Source organism: Momordica charantia (genome assembly GCF_013281855.1).
Source record: "Momordica charantia cultivar OHB3-1 chromosome 10 unlocalized genomic scaffold, Mcharantia_2.0 BLBB01000010.1, whole genome shotgun sequence".
Taxonomy (NCBI): Eukaryota; Viridiplantae; Streptophyta; class Magnoliopsida; order Cucurbitales; family Cucurbitaceae; genus Momordica; species Momordica charantia.
In genome coordinates this window covers 15,916,984-15,934,038 of record NW_028275158.1, presented here as the reverse complement: position 1 = coordinate 15,934,038, position 17,055 = coordinate 15,916,984, and the positions used below count along the sequence as shown (strand labels likewise).

Sequence of the window (17,055 nt, the reverse complement as noted above, 5' to 3'; positions counted from 1 at the left end):
TATTGTTTGTAAACAATTTCAGCTCTCCTACCGCCACAGCTAAAACGACCACTCCCGTTCCAACCTTGAGAGTCATCTCTCGGCGTCAAGCTGCCTCCAGGAACTAATTCCCTAAAACGAAGAACAAACATGTTTAGTGGCTCATGAATCCAATGTCCAGGCGGAGTCATCGTTCTCCACTAAACATATTTCCAAAACAAGTAAATCATATTTACCTTCGTTGGCTTTCTTCTTTTAGTTTAGGTATTTTAGGCAGTTGCGCTTCCAATGCCCGTCCACGTTGCAGTGGAAACACTTTCCTTTGTCTGCAACCTTGGCCTTGCCTTTCTTGGCAGCACCAGCAGCGGAGTCAGGTTTAAACCCCTTACCAGCAGCCTTCTTCTTCTTCAAAGTCTTACTTCCAGAAGAAGAGGGCGCAGACTTGGCTCAAAAGGTCGAACCTTGGTGGCACCTTTGTAAGGTGGCAACGTTTGTTTACGAGCGTGGTAAGAGTATACTCCAGCTTATTAATAATTGCGTTGGTACGGAATTGCAGGAAACTCTTCGGAAGAGATTCTAGAATAAAGCTGACCTGACTCTGCTCGTCTATGACGGCCTCATTCGACTCTGCCACGTTGAAGTGGACCATCAGCTTGAGAACGTGTTCTCGCACTGAGGAGCCCTCCTTCATGCAAGAGTTGTAAATTAACTTAAGGGCTTCATGTCGAGACTGTGAGGACGGTTGTCCATACATGCTCTGCAGTGAGTCTATGATCTCCTTAGCGGTGACCGTGTCCTCGTGTTTCTTAGAAAGCACATCAGATATTCTCGCCAAGATGTAGACCTTGGCCTTGTCATTGGCCTTGATCCATTTGTCATCGACGTTGCGCACTGCCACAGTGGCGTTATGCGTAAGAGCTTTAGGACAATCCTCTTGCAAGACGAACCTAAGATCATCTGTCACAAGTATAGTGTTTAGGTTCGATTTCCATTGTTTGTAATTCTCAAAGTTAAGTTTTTGATTGGCTAACAAAGCAATTACAAAAGTAGATGTGCTGAAAATAAAAATGTGGATCTATAATGTCGATTTTGAAAATGCGGATCTATAATATCGGTTGGGAACCGACATCGTAAAGATATATTTAATGTCGGTTTACAACCGACATTATAGATCCGCATTTTTAAAATCGTCATTGTGTACAAACTACTAACTGACATTGAAGGTGATAATTGTTGTAGTGTCAGTTTCATGCATTATCCTTTAAACCCAATCAAATGTTAGCAAAAGTAATTAAGCACCCTAACAAAATTGTTTTACAACGACACTTCAGTGATTTAGAGCAACAACCACCGTACAGCATACAGTTACTCCTTCACTAAATTGAGACATTCTAAACTAAATTTTATACCAGAATAACTCTTATTCTTATAATCTTTACTCATCGTTCATTTGGTCAGGAAATTGCTAACTATCTTAACAACTTCTCGTAAGTGTGACCCATAATTTTAAAACTTTAGAGGTCTGCCCCAATAATCCCGCCTTAGGGAAGGAAAATATTGGAGCAAAACCTAAGAGACCCTTATCGATTTATGAAGTTTGCCTTAGTTTGGATCCCATACAATGAACCCTCCGTAGGGATGGTCGCTCCAGGACGACAGACAGGTCGTGTATGAAATCTCACGATGCAAACCAATGCAGGAGACCGTAGGATGTGTTGTCACACGACCTTCTCCCACTTACTATGAATACTATCTCCATTCACCTCGATATTCAACCATGCAAACACCTTCCGTATGGAGGCCGCGAGAAGTTGTTAGGTAGAGGTGTTCCCTTATGGTCATCTTAAATACCTCAACCTAGATAGAACCTTCCTTAGATAGGGTTCCCTTATAGGCAATATTTTATATTTAGTTTTTTATCATTTCATTTTAAACCCAGTTAAAACAAAATAAAAGACTGCCCCTAATCTTATTAGAAGATATAACCTAAGGTCTAATTAATTTTAAACCCCTTTAAAACTAATTAACATAGACCTTATGTTTCCATGCAATTATTTATTATAGATTTTAATTTCTATCTACCAAATTTTATAACTCTTATAAAATTTAAGATTTTGATACTATAATCATGCATTGCAAGCATACATTAATATAACAATTATATTAATTAAAGTAATGTCATGCCCCACGCAACTTTATTTCCATCTAATTAATACAACACTTATATTAATCATGAAAATAAAACATCCATTCATACACTATAACATTTATAACTATATGATGCATGATTATAAATACATGCTATATATCAAATATACATATTATGCATGTAACCTATGGTGGGATTTTAAAAGTATATGGCATACAATATGCAATATACATTTAATTAAAATACACATTCATAATGCATAAAATAATTAAATAACAATGTTTGACCAGATTTTGGCACCCTAAGAAAGAAAAATAAAACAAAAAAATAAGACAACGCCTGCAACCACTCTCGAATCGCAAACCGGAGCAACGAAATCATGTCGAAAAATGATCTTCCTTACTATCCTCAGGGTGCGACGATCTCGCTTGTGGGAGCATCGGTTTGAAGCGTGAGGGAGAATTGAGTGAGTGTGATTGAGAGGAATGCTTGAGAGAGAGTTATTCGATTCTTAGCATAACCTTTTCTGCAAAAACCAAACCAACAGCCTGTGACGTCGGGAGTTACCAAATGTCACTTAACAATATACTAGGTATATATTTGATATATCCGTGATATACAAGCGGATAACGTTTCGTGAATAACCTAAACGATCTATAGAATATGGATAAGGCTGGGTATCTTATCATGACAACACTATGGATACAACCCACTCTATAAATGTTATTGACGACTCGATGCTGGTCGTTCGTGTGGAGACATGCAAGTGGGGGTATCCTAGACAATGAGTTTGTATAAGACCGGACCGCAAAATAGCCAATCTTTAGATGTAATACCGTTAACTAACAGATTGCTATTTCTTAGGATGACCAGACAACTCATTCTCATTCTTGAGTGAGTTATAGACTTCTGCCCGTTAGGGCTAATCTTTTGATATGCATGGGTGAGAGTGACCCGAAACGCCGACTCAATATTCCTACCATTTTGGGGACGAGACCGAGTGGGGAGCTGGGAACATAACTTCACAAGATGGAATTCAATCCTCCCCGACTTTTGGGAGTAGATGAGTGTTCTCTTAAATGCTGACTTTGGGACTTGAACAAGGGGCCCCACCCTCTCACTGGCCTAAAAGGGACTTTCGGTTATTGGTCGGACCATAACCGAGTTGTTCATTAGAGGAGCAGTGGTATTTAAGGAGCAAGATGTATCCAGGGGTAAAACGGTAATTTGACCCATCTGTGGTTACGGGCACTTGTGAAGGATCGATTTGTCATTAATGGTCGTATATCCATGGACACGAAAACATTCTGCAGTGAGAAGAGTGCAACTGCGGGACATTAGTGGAGTGACCAGTAGTCAACGAATGTTGATTAACTCGGTCAATGAGTTTGACCAATTAATCTCGTATCGTTGGAGCTTCTGATTTGTAGCTCTATTAGGTCCCCTTGCTGGCTCATAACGGATAAAAAAAAATCAAGTTTTTGGAAGAATTTGAACCGTTTAAATTGCTTAAAGGAATATATGTATATTGATACATTATAATATATAGTTAATTCTAAATTAAAACTATATATTTTGAGAGAAATTATTTGAATGAGATTCAAATAAAATTAATATGAATAAGATTCATATGAAAACTATAGGTTAAAAATAATGTGCATAAGATGTACATTACAACTATAGGTTATACGAGAGAAATGCTATAGAATATGATTCTATTTATGTAATAAATAATTAAGTGTTGATTATTTATTTGATATATATATATATTAATTGATTATTAATAAGATTAATAATTAATATATATATATATATATATATATATATATATATTAATTGATTATTAATTAGATTAATAGTTGATTAACATTTTTTAATTAATATGATTAATTAATTAATTATATAATTAATAATCAATTAATATAAATATATATATGAATTATTAATATTAATATTAACACTCTCTTGCTTAATTGCAGGGGAGTGAGGAACAGTTATGACGTGGGCAGAACTCCCCACGTCATGGGTAGTTATTGCACAATGGTTCTGCGAGATAACCATTCCCCAACGAAGAAACTCTCTCGAAGAACACACTCTCAAGCTCTCTTGTTCCAAACCAATTACTCCCACAAGCACGATCTCGGTACTCAAAGGATAGCACGGAAGATCATTTGGTGGTGTTCGGGAGATTGAATCGTTGAAGAAGAGTTCTTCAAAGGTAAGGAAAAACATTTTCCCCTGTATTTTTATCTTTGCACCTTTGATTTTGTTTTCTCAAAATTGATGAACAAAGATCCGCTTCCGCTCCAGGATTCACATCCCATCAATTGGTATCCAAGCGAAGTTGATGTTCTGATTTTTTGGGAGCAAAATCGGTGCTCTTGGTAGGTGTTTTCATATTTTTGAAATATGGGTTTGCAGGTTGGAAAATTTTCGTTTTTTGGCATGTAGATTGCAATTTAAGTCTTGATTTGATCATGTAAGGGCCCGGTGTTTTGGGCATTGAGATCTTTATCAAGTCTGTAAGTCTGGGCCGCTCGAAAGTTGTTCGTGGCGTCGGATTGGGCGAAAAGTTGCAGAAAACAGCGAAGAAGACGAAGCAGGCCGCGCAGATAGTGCCATGGCGCTGCAGGGACAGTACACAGCGCAACGGCGTTGGATTGTAGCACTGCGGTGCTGTGCAGCGCCATGGCGCCATGCCTTAGCGACGTGGCGCTGCTGCTGTGGCTTTCTCTTGCAACAGCACCGTGGCGCTACCCTTAGTCTCCGAGGCGCTGTCCCGGGTGTTTTTCGACGTGTTTCCGTGGCTCCGATTCGCGGTTTGAGGGCGGTTGGGTTGTTTTCTTAATTTTTTTTGTATTATTTTGCTTTGTTTAGGTGTCAAAAACCGGTCCAACTTTGCTATTTAATTATTTTATGCATTATGAATGTGTATTTTAATTAAAAGCATATTGCATATTGTATGCCATATAGGTTTAAAATCCCACCATAGGTTACATGCATAATATGTATATTTGATATATAGTATGTATGTATAATCATGCATCATATAATTATAAATGTTATAATGTATGAATGCATGTTTTATTTTCATGATTAATATAAGTGTTGTATTAATTATATAAGTGTTGTATTAATTAGATGGAATAAAGATGCATTGATCATGACATTACTTTAATTAATATAATTGTTATATTAATGTATGCTTGCAACGCAGGAATATAGTTTCAATTTTTTAAATTTTATAAGAGTTATTAAATTTGGTAGATAGAAATTAAAATCTACAATAAAGAATTGTATGCAAACATATGGTCTAAATTAATTAATTTTAAAGCGATTTAAAATTAATTAGACCTTCGATTATATATTCTAATATGATTAGGGGGTAGTTTTTTATTTTGTTTTAACTAGGTATAAAACGAAATGATAAAAGACTAAATATAAAATATTGCCTATAAGGGAACCCTGTCTAAGGAAGGTTCTGTCTAGGTTGAAGTATTTAAGATGACTGTAAGGGAACACCTCTACCTGGGAACCGACCTGGGGGTTGAATTAGTCAATATTTTATATGCATGCAATAATGTGCTTAGTTTATTAAATCGTTTAATAAACTAAAACATTAATGTACAACTACCAATATAATAGTTATATTGGGCTGACTAAAAATTCATTTAGTTAATTTCACTTAGCCGGAATTTATCTAAGTAATATACTCTAGTCTTAGAATACTAGGTGGGAGCAAAAGAGAATATGTAATATACTACGTATGTATTTGATACACAAAGTATATATAACATACTTTTCTCTCTCTCTCACGTTTTCCTTTACATTCATACTGTGAGTTCCATGCTCGGCCTCCTGTCGCCCTGAGCGTGGTCTCCCTACGGAAGGTGTTTGCATGGTTGAATATCGAGGTGAATGGAGATAGTATTCATAGTAAGTGGGAGAAGGACGTATGACAACACATCCTGTGGTCTCCGCCATTGGTTTGCACTGTGAGGTTTCATACATGACATGCGTGTCGTCCTGGAGCGACCATCCCTACGGAGGGTTCATTGTATGGAATCAAAACCAAGGCAAACTCCACAAATGGATAAGGGTCTCGTAGGTTTTGCTCAAATATTTTCCTTCCCTAAGGCGGGATTATTGGGGCAGACCTCTGAGGTCCGAAAATGATGGTTCACACTTACAAGAGTTGTTAAGTTAGTTAGCAATTTCCTGACCAAATAAACGATGACTAAGTTTATAGGAATAAGAGTTATTCTTGTGTAAAATTTAGTTGAGAACATCTCAATTCAGGGAAGGAGTAGCTGTCTGCCCTACGGTAGCTGTTGCTCTAAATCACTGAAGCGTCATTGCAAAACAATTTTGTTAGAGTGCTTAATTACTTGTGCTAAAATATGATTGGGTTTAAAGGATAATGCAGGAAACTAATATAGCTTTGTTTTAACTTTCAGCATGTCTACTTCTATTATTACACTCCTAGTCGCGCAAAAACTTAACGACGAGAATTACAAACAATGGAAATCAAATATAAACACTATTCTCATGATAGATGATCTTAGGTTCGTCTTGCAAGAGGATTGTCCTCAAGCTCCTGCACCTAACGCCACTGTGGCGGTGCGCAACATCTATGATAGATGGATCAAGGCCAATGACAAGGCCAAGGTTGACATCTTGGCGAGCATATCTGATGTGCTTGCTAAGAAGCACGAGAACTCGGTCATCACTAAGGAGATCATGGACTCACTGCAGAGCATGTTTGGACAACCGTCCTCACAGGCTCGACATGAAGCACTTAACTCTATTTACAACTCCCGCATGAAGAAGGACTCCTCAGTGCGAGAACATGTTCTGAACCTGATGGTTCACTTCAACGTGGCAGAGTCAAACATGACTGTCATAGACGAGCAGAGTCAGGTCTGCTTCATTCTGGAATCTCTTCCAAAGACTTTCCTGCCATTCTGCAGCAATGCGGTTATGAATAAGCTGGAGTACACTCTTACCACGCTCTGGAATGAGCTCCAAACTTACCAGTCTCTTATGAAAAGTAAGGGATAGGAAGGTCAGGCAAACGTTGCCACCTCGAAAAAGTTCCACCGAGGTTCGACCTCTGGAGCCAAGTCTGTGCCATCCTCTTTTGGAAGTAAGACTTTCAAGAAGAAGAAGGCCACTGGTAAGGGGCCTAGACCTGACCCCACTGCTGCCACTGCCAAGAAAGGTAAGGCCAAGGTTGCAGAGAAACGAAAGTGTTTCCACTACAATATGGACGACATTGGAAGCGCAACTGCCCAAAATACTTGGCCGAAAAGAAGAAAGCCAACGAAGGTAAGTATGATTTACTTGTTTTGGAAACATGTTTAGTAGAGAATGATGACTCCACTTGGATACTGGATTCAAGAGCCATTAATCACGTTTGTTCTTCATTTCAGGAAATTGATTCTTTGAGGCAGTTTGACGCCAGAGAGATGACTCTCAAGGTCAGAATAGGAGAGGTCGTCTCAGTTGTGGCGGTAGGGGAGCTCAAGTTGTTTACAAACAAGAATATGTATATATTATTAGATAATGTGTACGTAGTTCCTATGATTAAAAGGAACTTAATTTCAGTTTATTGTTTGTTAAAACATTTATATTCCATTTCTTTTAATTTAATGAAGCGTTCTGATTTGAATATGTATTCAAATCAAATACAAGTAAACTCAAGCTTCATTCAAGACAAAAGCATCAGTTATGGATTTCAAGTTCATACTACATTAAATGAGGCTTCATTTAATCTTTTAGGGTTACAAAACTCTTGGTTTGCTGATTTAATATTTATTTCCGGATTTATGGTGTATTTTTAAGTATTTTAAGTTTTAATACTTTCCATTTACTTTTTAGGTTACATTTAGTTAATGGTTGTTTATGGCATTGATGGAGTTAAATGTTCCAACCCTTCACATGCCCATATGTTACTTTTAAGGACTATTTTGAAGGCTATATATAGCCATGTATGTCAGCTTAGAGAGGATAGAATATAGATTTTGATGATTGAATGAAAGTTTCTATTTTGCTTCAAAAAGCCTAGAGCTTGTTTTTCTTTGCAATTCTTGAGTGTTAGATTTGCATGCTAGAATCGTTCGAGTATTCTTGATCAAGCTATCTTGTGGACTGGTTCGAATCTTGAGTTTTGAAACAAGTTTTCTCTACTCTTGATATTGATCATCAAGGTAAATTCGTTTTAACTTATTCCTTTGGTTGAAATCATCTTGATTTGGGGGTTTTAGCATTTGTGATCTAGGGGTTTGCATAACCATAAGGGTTCTTAGATTCAATTGGCTATTGTTTTCTTAACATTTGGTATCAGAGCTGTAGGCTCAAGATCGGATATATGTTTCCTTTGCGTTTTTGTTCAATCTATCTTTGATTTTCTTGTTATCTCAATTTCATAACTTTTCGTATTCTTTCAAAAAGCATAAAAAAGTCATATTTCCGTTCATCTTTTGATTTCTTTGCCTTCTACGTTTTTATAGATCTCTTTTTGCTCTAAAACATTGTATTTTGCGACTCTTACCAGTTCTGATATCTTAATGGTGAAAAACGTTCATTTTCATAATTTGTCATAAAAATCGGTGAGCATGTTCTTCATATGTTTGTCTTCCATTCTTCTTTTGTTCTCCATGTTAGATGTTATTTCAGCAAATTAATCTCTGATTGGTGTTTACAACTAGCCAATAGCCATTTAATATCATTGGTTACACTTTGATGCATTAATTGTCCTAGTTGGTGGACATTAACTTGGGAGGTTACACTTTTGCTATTTATTCCAGTATTTAATTAATCTCATTTTGTCATCTTGTTTGATTTATTAGTTTCTTTCCATAAGTCAAGTTAGCTTGTTTATGTTCTAAGTGTGCTACTATATATTGGATTGCAAACTATTATGGCTTCTCCATTTTAAAATTTGAGAGCAACATATCACCAAAGAGAAAGTCCATACAAATTCATGTCTCCTCATGGACGACGACGTCGTGAGAACCACTATAGTACAAATCCATATGCGAAGGAATTGGCCGAGATTCGCAAATGCATAAATTCCCTCAATGAATTGTGTCAAGAGTTTAAAGTGATATAAGACGACATGAAGAGGGATGAAGACATGAAGAGGCATGTCGCACAATCCGTTCAAACAGAAGAAGAATGTACTATGCCACATGAGGATGACCAACCAATTCAACAAGAGGAAGATCATCCTACGCTCCACGTTGAAGTTTCCAATTGTGAGGTCATTACACAAGTTGTGGAAACCAGTAAAGAAAGTGTGGAAATCTCTATTGATTCATGTCAACTTGAGTCAAGGAGTAACAAACATGAGGAGTATGCGACAAACATGATAGAAGATTGTATGGAGATTGATGTTGAAAAGAGTTTGGTTACAAGAGTTTGTAAGGATAACATCGTCTTGTTTTCAAAACGACACATACAAGAACTTGTAAATGAAAGGACTTACTTTCTAACGGGTCCACTTAGGCCAAGTGTGCCAAGCTTTTCTTTTGAGTTCTTGCAAGAAGTCAAAATGCTTATTGAAAAGCAAGATCCAAAGGTTGCTTCTCAAATGAGCCAATACCGTTCACATGTGAAGTACGACACAAGGGGGCTATATAAGAAACATCATTTCAACTTCACTTCCAAATACATCCATGACCAATACCGTTCACATGTGAAGTACGAGACAAGGGGCATCTGCTTTTGTGCCCGGACGTCGTATTGTGGACAATATTTTGCTTTGTCAGGAGCTTGTTGGGGGGTATCATCTTAATAAAGGTATCCTTCGTTGTGTGCTTAAGGTGGATCTTCAGAAGGCGTATGACTCGGTGCGTTGGGATTTCCTGCTTGGCCTGTTATTGGCCATTGGGATCCCGGTTCGGTTTGTTAATTGGATCCAGGCTTGTGTTACGTCTCCTATGTTCTCCATTTCTCTGAATGGTTCGCTTGAGGGTTATTTTCCTGGTCATTGTGGTTTACGTCAAGGGGATCCTCTTTCCCCTTATCTTTTTGTTATGGTCATGGAAGTGTTGTCGCGTATGCTTAATCGACCTCCGGCGGGGTTTTGATATCATCCGAGGTGTGATCGGATTGGTTTGACTCACCTGTGTTTTGCGGATGACTTAATGATCTTTTCGCATGGGGATGTTTGGTTCTCTTTCCTTTATTCGGGTTTCTTTGGTGGAGTTTGAGGCGTTGTCGGGTCTTGTTGCTAATACTCGTAAGAGCTCTTTTTTTGGGGCCGGTCTTCCTCTTGAGGAGGTGCAGGGGTTGGCTTCTTTCTTGGGGTTTTCGGTGGCAACTCTCCTGGTGCGGTATCTTGGCGTTCCGCTCCTTTCTCGTCGATTGTCTTTTCGAGATTGTAAGCCTTTGTTGGAGAAGATAAGTGCTCGTATTCGGAGGTCGTCGGCTCGTGTGCTTTCTTTTGCTGGTCGTTTGCAGCTCATTCGCTTAGTGCTTCAGAGTTTCCAGGTTTACTGGGCCAGTGTCTTTGTTCTTCCGGCCCGGGTGGTGCATGAGGTGGAGCGTCTACTTCGCTCGTTTTTGTGGAAGGGCTGTGAGGGTGGGTCCTCTGGGGCGAAGGTGGCTTGGGCTGAGGTCTGTCTTCCTTTTGCGGAGGGGGGGATGGGTGTTCGCCACTTGGCCTCGTGGAATTGTGCTGCTATTATGAAGCTGCTCTGGGCTTCTTCTCACGCGTGCTGGGTCGTTGTGGGTCGCTTGGGTGGAGGCTTATGCTCTACGGGGCACTTGTATTTGGACTGTCCGACCTTCGTCTCAATTTTCCTGGTGTTGACGGGATATTCTGGGTGTCCGGGATTCTCTCCGTCCTCTGATTCGTAATGTTCTTGGGGATTGTCGGCTTTGTTTTGTGTGGCACGATCCCTGGTTGCCGGAGGGTCCGATTCACCTGAGGTGTGGGGATCGGGTTATCTATGATGCTGCTAGCTCCTCTATGGCTAAGGTTGCTGACTTTTTGCTTCCTGATGGTTCTTGGCGGTGGCCTCGTGTTTCGGTGGATCTTCTTGAGCTTCTCTCGAAGGTGTTGTCGGTGCGAGCTGTGGTTGGTCAGGAGGATCGCCTTGTTTGGACTCTGTCTGGCCTTTTTTCAATCTCTAGTGCTTGGGGGGTTCTTCGTCCTCGTCGTCCCCCTGTTCCTTATTTTTCCTTGTTATGGTTTGGTGGGAATATCCCTAAACATTCGTTTATTTCTTGGTTGGCAATTCGTGATCGCCTATCTATGCGTGATTGTCGTCGCCAGTGGAATGCGTTGGTGCTTGCTACTTGTGTTTTTTGTGCTGGTTTGGAGTCTCGGGATCATCTGTTTTTTGATTGACCTTATAGTCGAGCAGTTTGAGCTGGTATGATTTCGTGGGCAGGTTCGTCTCATCGGGTTTCATATTGGTCTACTGAGCTTACTTGGATTTGTCGTGTTAGTGCTGGGTTGTCTACTCGGCGGCATGTGTGGCGGTTAGCTTGGACTTCGACTGTCTCTCTCCTTTGGCGGGAGCGGAACCTTCGTATTCATGGTGGTCAGGGGCGCTCGTCGTTTGTGCTCCTTAGGGTTTTTAAAGCAAAGGTGTATTTTCGTTGCACTACTTGGCTAGTGAGTTGTTGTAAGAGCTTTGAGCCCATGCTTGTCTCTGCTTGGGACTTATTCTCGTGATTTCTATTGCTCTCTTACCGTTTTGTTTTGTTGCCTTGATCTCGGGCTGTGAGATCCTCCTTATGCTTTGCTTTTCTTGTTTTTATATATCTTATTTACCTTTGCAAAAAAAAAAGGGGGCCATAAATGTTTTTCTTGGTAAATTCGGTAATTTGAAAAGGAAAAAAATGTTTTATGTTTCAATTTTTTTTTTAAATAAACACATAGTTGACTAAAAAGGAATTGTTTTAACATAAATGATTTGTTAGGTAAATATAAAAAAGGATAAGAGATTTTTATAAATAAGTTTTGTTCTAGATAGTAAAAAATTTAAAATGAATTTTAAATTAAAGAAACGTTTGTTTTTTTTTTAAATAAAGATCTCATTTAAACAAAAGCATTTAAAATAAAGTTTGAGTATCAAAGCCTTTGTATTTAAAAAAGAAATTAAGGTCTTGGCACAGTGATAATGTGCTAAAGTGTTATTAAGAAACGATCCAAGTTCAAGTCTTTGCAATCCTAAAAAAATATATATTTTTTATCATTGTTTTTACTAAATAATTATTTTAAATAAAAGATTTCATTTAGAGTATTTTTTTTTAAAACAAAATTCAAAAATACAAAATTTGTATTTTAAAAAGGAACATAGCTTATATCTTAAAATTGTGGCACATTGATGCGACGTTTGAGTGTTAACATTCATATCGCAAGTTCAAGTCTCAATGTTCCTTAAAATTAAAATTATTTTTTATTTTTTTGCTGAATAATTATTTCAAAAAACTCCATGACGGGAATTGGAACCTTCCAGTAATCTCGAGGTGCTTAATTTTCCTAATGGCCTTCGTGCTACTCATACCTATTAATTCATATCTTATTACAAAATGTGAATTAATATAATATGGGACATTGAAAATAAAATAAAAATATCTCTCTTTTTTTTATGCAATAATATAATAGGATATTTTTTGACAAAATATGGTACCGTTTTCGAACGGGTGTCGTAAGGTGCTAACACATTTGCTCAATCGACTCCCGAACCGAAAGTTCTGCTTTGCGTAGATGAAGTTTTTTTAATAGGTGACCAATCAGACCTCGTAGATGATTGGTGGCGACTTCAAACCCTTATCTCGAAACCCTTCAGGGGATGACATTGGCCGCTACGCGTCGCGATGACGTTGCGACAGCTTGGCGACTCCACCGGGGACATTTGAGAGTCAAGCCATCTATTTTGTCATTTATTATCCTATTGTAATATGTTTTTTGGGTCCATTTTTTTGTTTGTTTTTTTCCTTCATTTAATTGTATTATTATTTTATTTTGCATCATCATGCATCTCACACACATTCACTAGCCTCCTACCCGGGCGTTACCTTTTAGGATTAGATCAGAGACTGAGTAGTGTGACCTTCGTGTAATTTTGAATTCTGTGCAGGCGCATGAAATTCTCCACTCAAGTCCACCATACTGCCAAAGCATATGGAAAATTTGGGGGCCATTATCCTTCAGGATGCATTAGTACATAACTTCACACCATATTCATATTACATTTATTTCAGTTGTTATGTTGTTCATGGCATATTGTTTGTTTTAATAAAAAATTTAGGGTTGATTTGGAGTTTTAACCATAACGTTTTAAATAAACCACTTTTTTTAAAAAATAAAGGAAAATAATAAAAAATCATTCACCTTACTTCTTCCTAGCTATTTGTTTAAGTTTTGGGTAGAAGTGTCGCCTTTCAAAGGGATTTTAAACGTCCCTATGTAGGCCTACCCAAAACTTTCGAATGTATTCACTTCTAACGAAAACTTAGCAGTTCAGCTTTATAACCTTAGAGTTTAATTTTATGTACATATTCATGTTTCTCTCTGTTAGGGTGAATTAGAGTCTACCATTATGTTTGCATGCAATTAGAATGTACTAATTTATCTTGGGGCAATTTGTAGCATATTTAGATAACAATCTTTTTCCTACTCAAAGAAAATAAATTAAAAAAAAACATTGTATTCACATGCATCATTCTGCATGTTCATAGTATAAATTAAAAAAATATATATGTCTTTTGTTTGCATCATTTTACATGTTTATATCATAAATTAAAAAATTTATCATTCTGATGCATCATTTGCATGCATTGTTTCACATAAAGTACCTCTAATTTTTGATCCCAACATTTGCATCACATTGTCTCATGCATATGAATTTCTATCTTAAAAAAAAATCAAAATCTATGCATTCTCCATTACATCATAATTAACACAAATTCTTAGAAAAAATAGCTCAAGAACCACATATTTACTATTCTTTATATACAAGGAACATAAAACAGCATAACATGGAAGAATTTAATGTTGAGCTAAAGAAAGTTAGAATCGAAATCCACGAATGAGTCATGGATGAATTGAATACTGAGCTAAAGAAAATGAGAGAAGATATTCAAGAACAGGTTATGGAGGTGCATAATGTCGAGCTAAAGAAGATGAGACAAGACATCGATAAGATTCAGGGGTAGGTCACAAAAATTTTCAATGTCTTAAAGAATATTGTTACAATTGGGGACATTTCTCAACCTAACAATTTAGTCGAACCTCATAATAATTCATCACCTAGGGTGGACCCACCTCTTTGTCAGGCAACAAAGAGTTTCTCCCAGTATAATTCATCACATGAAGCTCAACTTTCCAAGAAAGACCAACAAGCTCCTACAATATGTCACGTTGAATTTACATTCCGAGATGGACAAACATCAAAGGCCATTCACTCAAATATTTTAAAAGGTAAAGAAAGAGAAAATGTTACCAATGGAAATGCTGAAGAAACTGCAGGGAAATAATATGCTCAAAGATGGGGAAAAGCAACATAGCAACTGCCAGTGCCTTTAATTAATAAAGAGCCACATTCTGAAATGGATAGAAGCTCTGTTAAAAGGAAAAATAAAGTCGAGGTAGTAATCTCGAAGGGAAAGTGGATGCACCAGCAAGGACCTGCGGTATACAATTCTTCCACAGTACCCATAAACTCATTGGCTCAATAGCATGACCCACAACTAAGATCACCAACATTACCTGACAATCATAGTAGTTGAAGACAACTAAAGCAAGAGAGCTTTCATCGGATCCCAATATCCTATACTGAGTTGTTGTCCCAATTATTTCAAGGTAATCTATTAGCTCCCGTAACCGTAGAGTCATTACGGCCACCTTATCCAAAGTGGTACGACCCGCAAGTCCGTTGTGATTACCATGCAAGAGCTATAGGTCATTCAACTGAGAACTGTACTTCACTAAAGCATAAAGTGCAAGTTCTAATGAAGGTAGGATGGCTAAAATTTTCAAAGGAAGATGGTCAACACATGAAGCACTAGAATCATGACTGTACAAGACCCGCAAGTCCGTTGTGATTACCATGCAGGAGCTGTAGGTCATTCAACTGAGAACTGTACTTCACTAAAGCATAAAGTGCAAGTTCTAATGAAGGTAGGATGGCTAAAATCTTCAAAGGAAGATGGTCAACACATGAAGCACTAGAACCATGACTGTCAAAGATTATCAAAATCAATGTTGACTTATTGCTTTGCATTATCAATAAACTCTATTTCTTCTTTGAAGTCCTCTTTGAGATTGCTATGAATGAAAGATAGTGAATGACTCATGGCTTGCTAATGTTAAAATGACAACGAAGTTTTATTCATCCGTGATGTAGCTAAGTACTTGTAAAGAGAATGTGAGTATGTGGAAATTGAGCTATTTTTCTAAAAAATCAAAGTCATACAATCATTCATCCATACATCACTGCGTATCATATCATCTGTTTAAAAAAAATGTTTTCTTTGAAAAGGCTCTCGATAAAAAAAAAGAAAGAAATGACATGTTTTGGAATTTTTCAATGTTTTTTCTTTATGGTTTACTCTTATAATTCTTGTTAGTGGAGACCTTAGCAAAAATCATAAAACAACTATAGTAAGTCACTTGGAGGAAACAAAAAAAAAAAAGTGAAGAAAGTTATGAAAAAATGAAAATGAAAAAAATGAAAAGGTGAAAAAAGGAAACAACCTAGAAAAATTGTGAAAAGAAAAAAGAAATGAATGCCTTCGATGTTCTCAATAAAATAGAAAGATTATCAACTCTCAACCACTTTTCTTCCCTCTTTTACAGGATTTTTCCTCCAAGCTTTGTTGTCGGGCTAAGTCCCTAACTCAACGTAGCTTTATGTTGGCCTCCCTATTTCTTCTCATGTGCTAACCAGCAAACCACCAAATTTCATATTGGGGTAGGGATGTCTTTTGAAGTGAAATTCTAAAACAGCATTGTAAAACACCTTTAGCCTAGCCCGCTTTGAGTCTAACCTATCTTGCGCCGACCATACCGATATATGGTAAATATAGTCAACATTAAGAGTTGAGCATTTACTGGAAAAAAAATCTTTTGCTCAGTCCCTCACATATCATTTTGTGATGAATATCCAAATATTACTCATCATAAAAGGCCTTTTGCTAGGCCTACCACATCCTTATCCACGTAATGTTGAGAAATTTGAAGGTAACTGAAATAACATTGAACTCTTATGATTCACTGCTTTATGAATTCGTACTTGTAGTTGCTCAAAATTTCCCTACTATAACTTCATTCTTTCACTTTTTATTGTTCTTCAAGCTCAATCCTTTGTCTGATCTTTTCTTTTGAGTAAAAGTGATTTCAAGACTGAGGATAGTAGTTTTGAGAACTGGAAAGTTAGCGACCTGACAAAGTCTCAAGGTCTTAGTCTCCTTTGATGAGTTTCATTTTAGAATAGTTTTCACTAGAGCAACAACAAAGACATAATTTGGAACAACAGTTATAGTTGCAAGAGGCGACTACGCATGATCAACTTTTTATATGTGATTGCACCCTATTTTGTTTATAAAAGGGTTGTGTCTAGCAAAAAATAAAAAGAAAAAGAGAAAGAGAAATACAAAAAGAAAAAAAGGTTCGTCTAAGGCCATGACAGTGCTTTACTTTAATGTCGGGGGCAGTCAATGTAGATCAACGACATCAGTTTCAAAGGCTTTAAGGTCCTTTTTACAAATCTCCAAATTGGGGCAAAATCAAGCAATGCTATATCGGGGCAAAATTGTAACTGCACTTTGAAACAAAGGTCATCTTCAAACTAAGAAGGTCTCATTTCTCTGACTGGAAATAGTTCAATTTTGAGGGTCCTTCATTGTACAAAGTGGGTTGTTAAACAACATTCCATAAAGAACTTTATTTTGAAATTGAAGGCTAA

General features: G+C 37.3%; 1 protein-coding gene across 1 annotated transcript; it reads left to right on the top strand.

Annotated features, from left to right (window-relative positions):
- Nucleotides 1-11,105: 11,105 nt before the first annotated feature.
- Nucleotides 11,106-11,486, top strand: LOC148208668 (uncharacterized). Its single transcript, XM_088119145.1, has one exon. It carries the CDS (start codon nucleotides 11,106-11,108, stop codon nucleotides 11,484-11,486), a length of 381 nt encoding a protein of 126 aa, XP_087975271.1.
- Nucleotides 11,487-17,055: the final 5,569 nt, after the last annotated feature.

Excerpts from the sequence above, each read along its gene's own strand:
- LOC148208668 (XM_088119145.1), top strand. The coding sequence starts at position 11,106 with ATGGCTAAGGTTGCTGACTTTTTGCTTCCTGATGGTTCTTGGCGGTGG.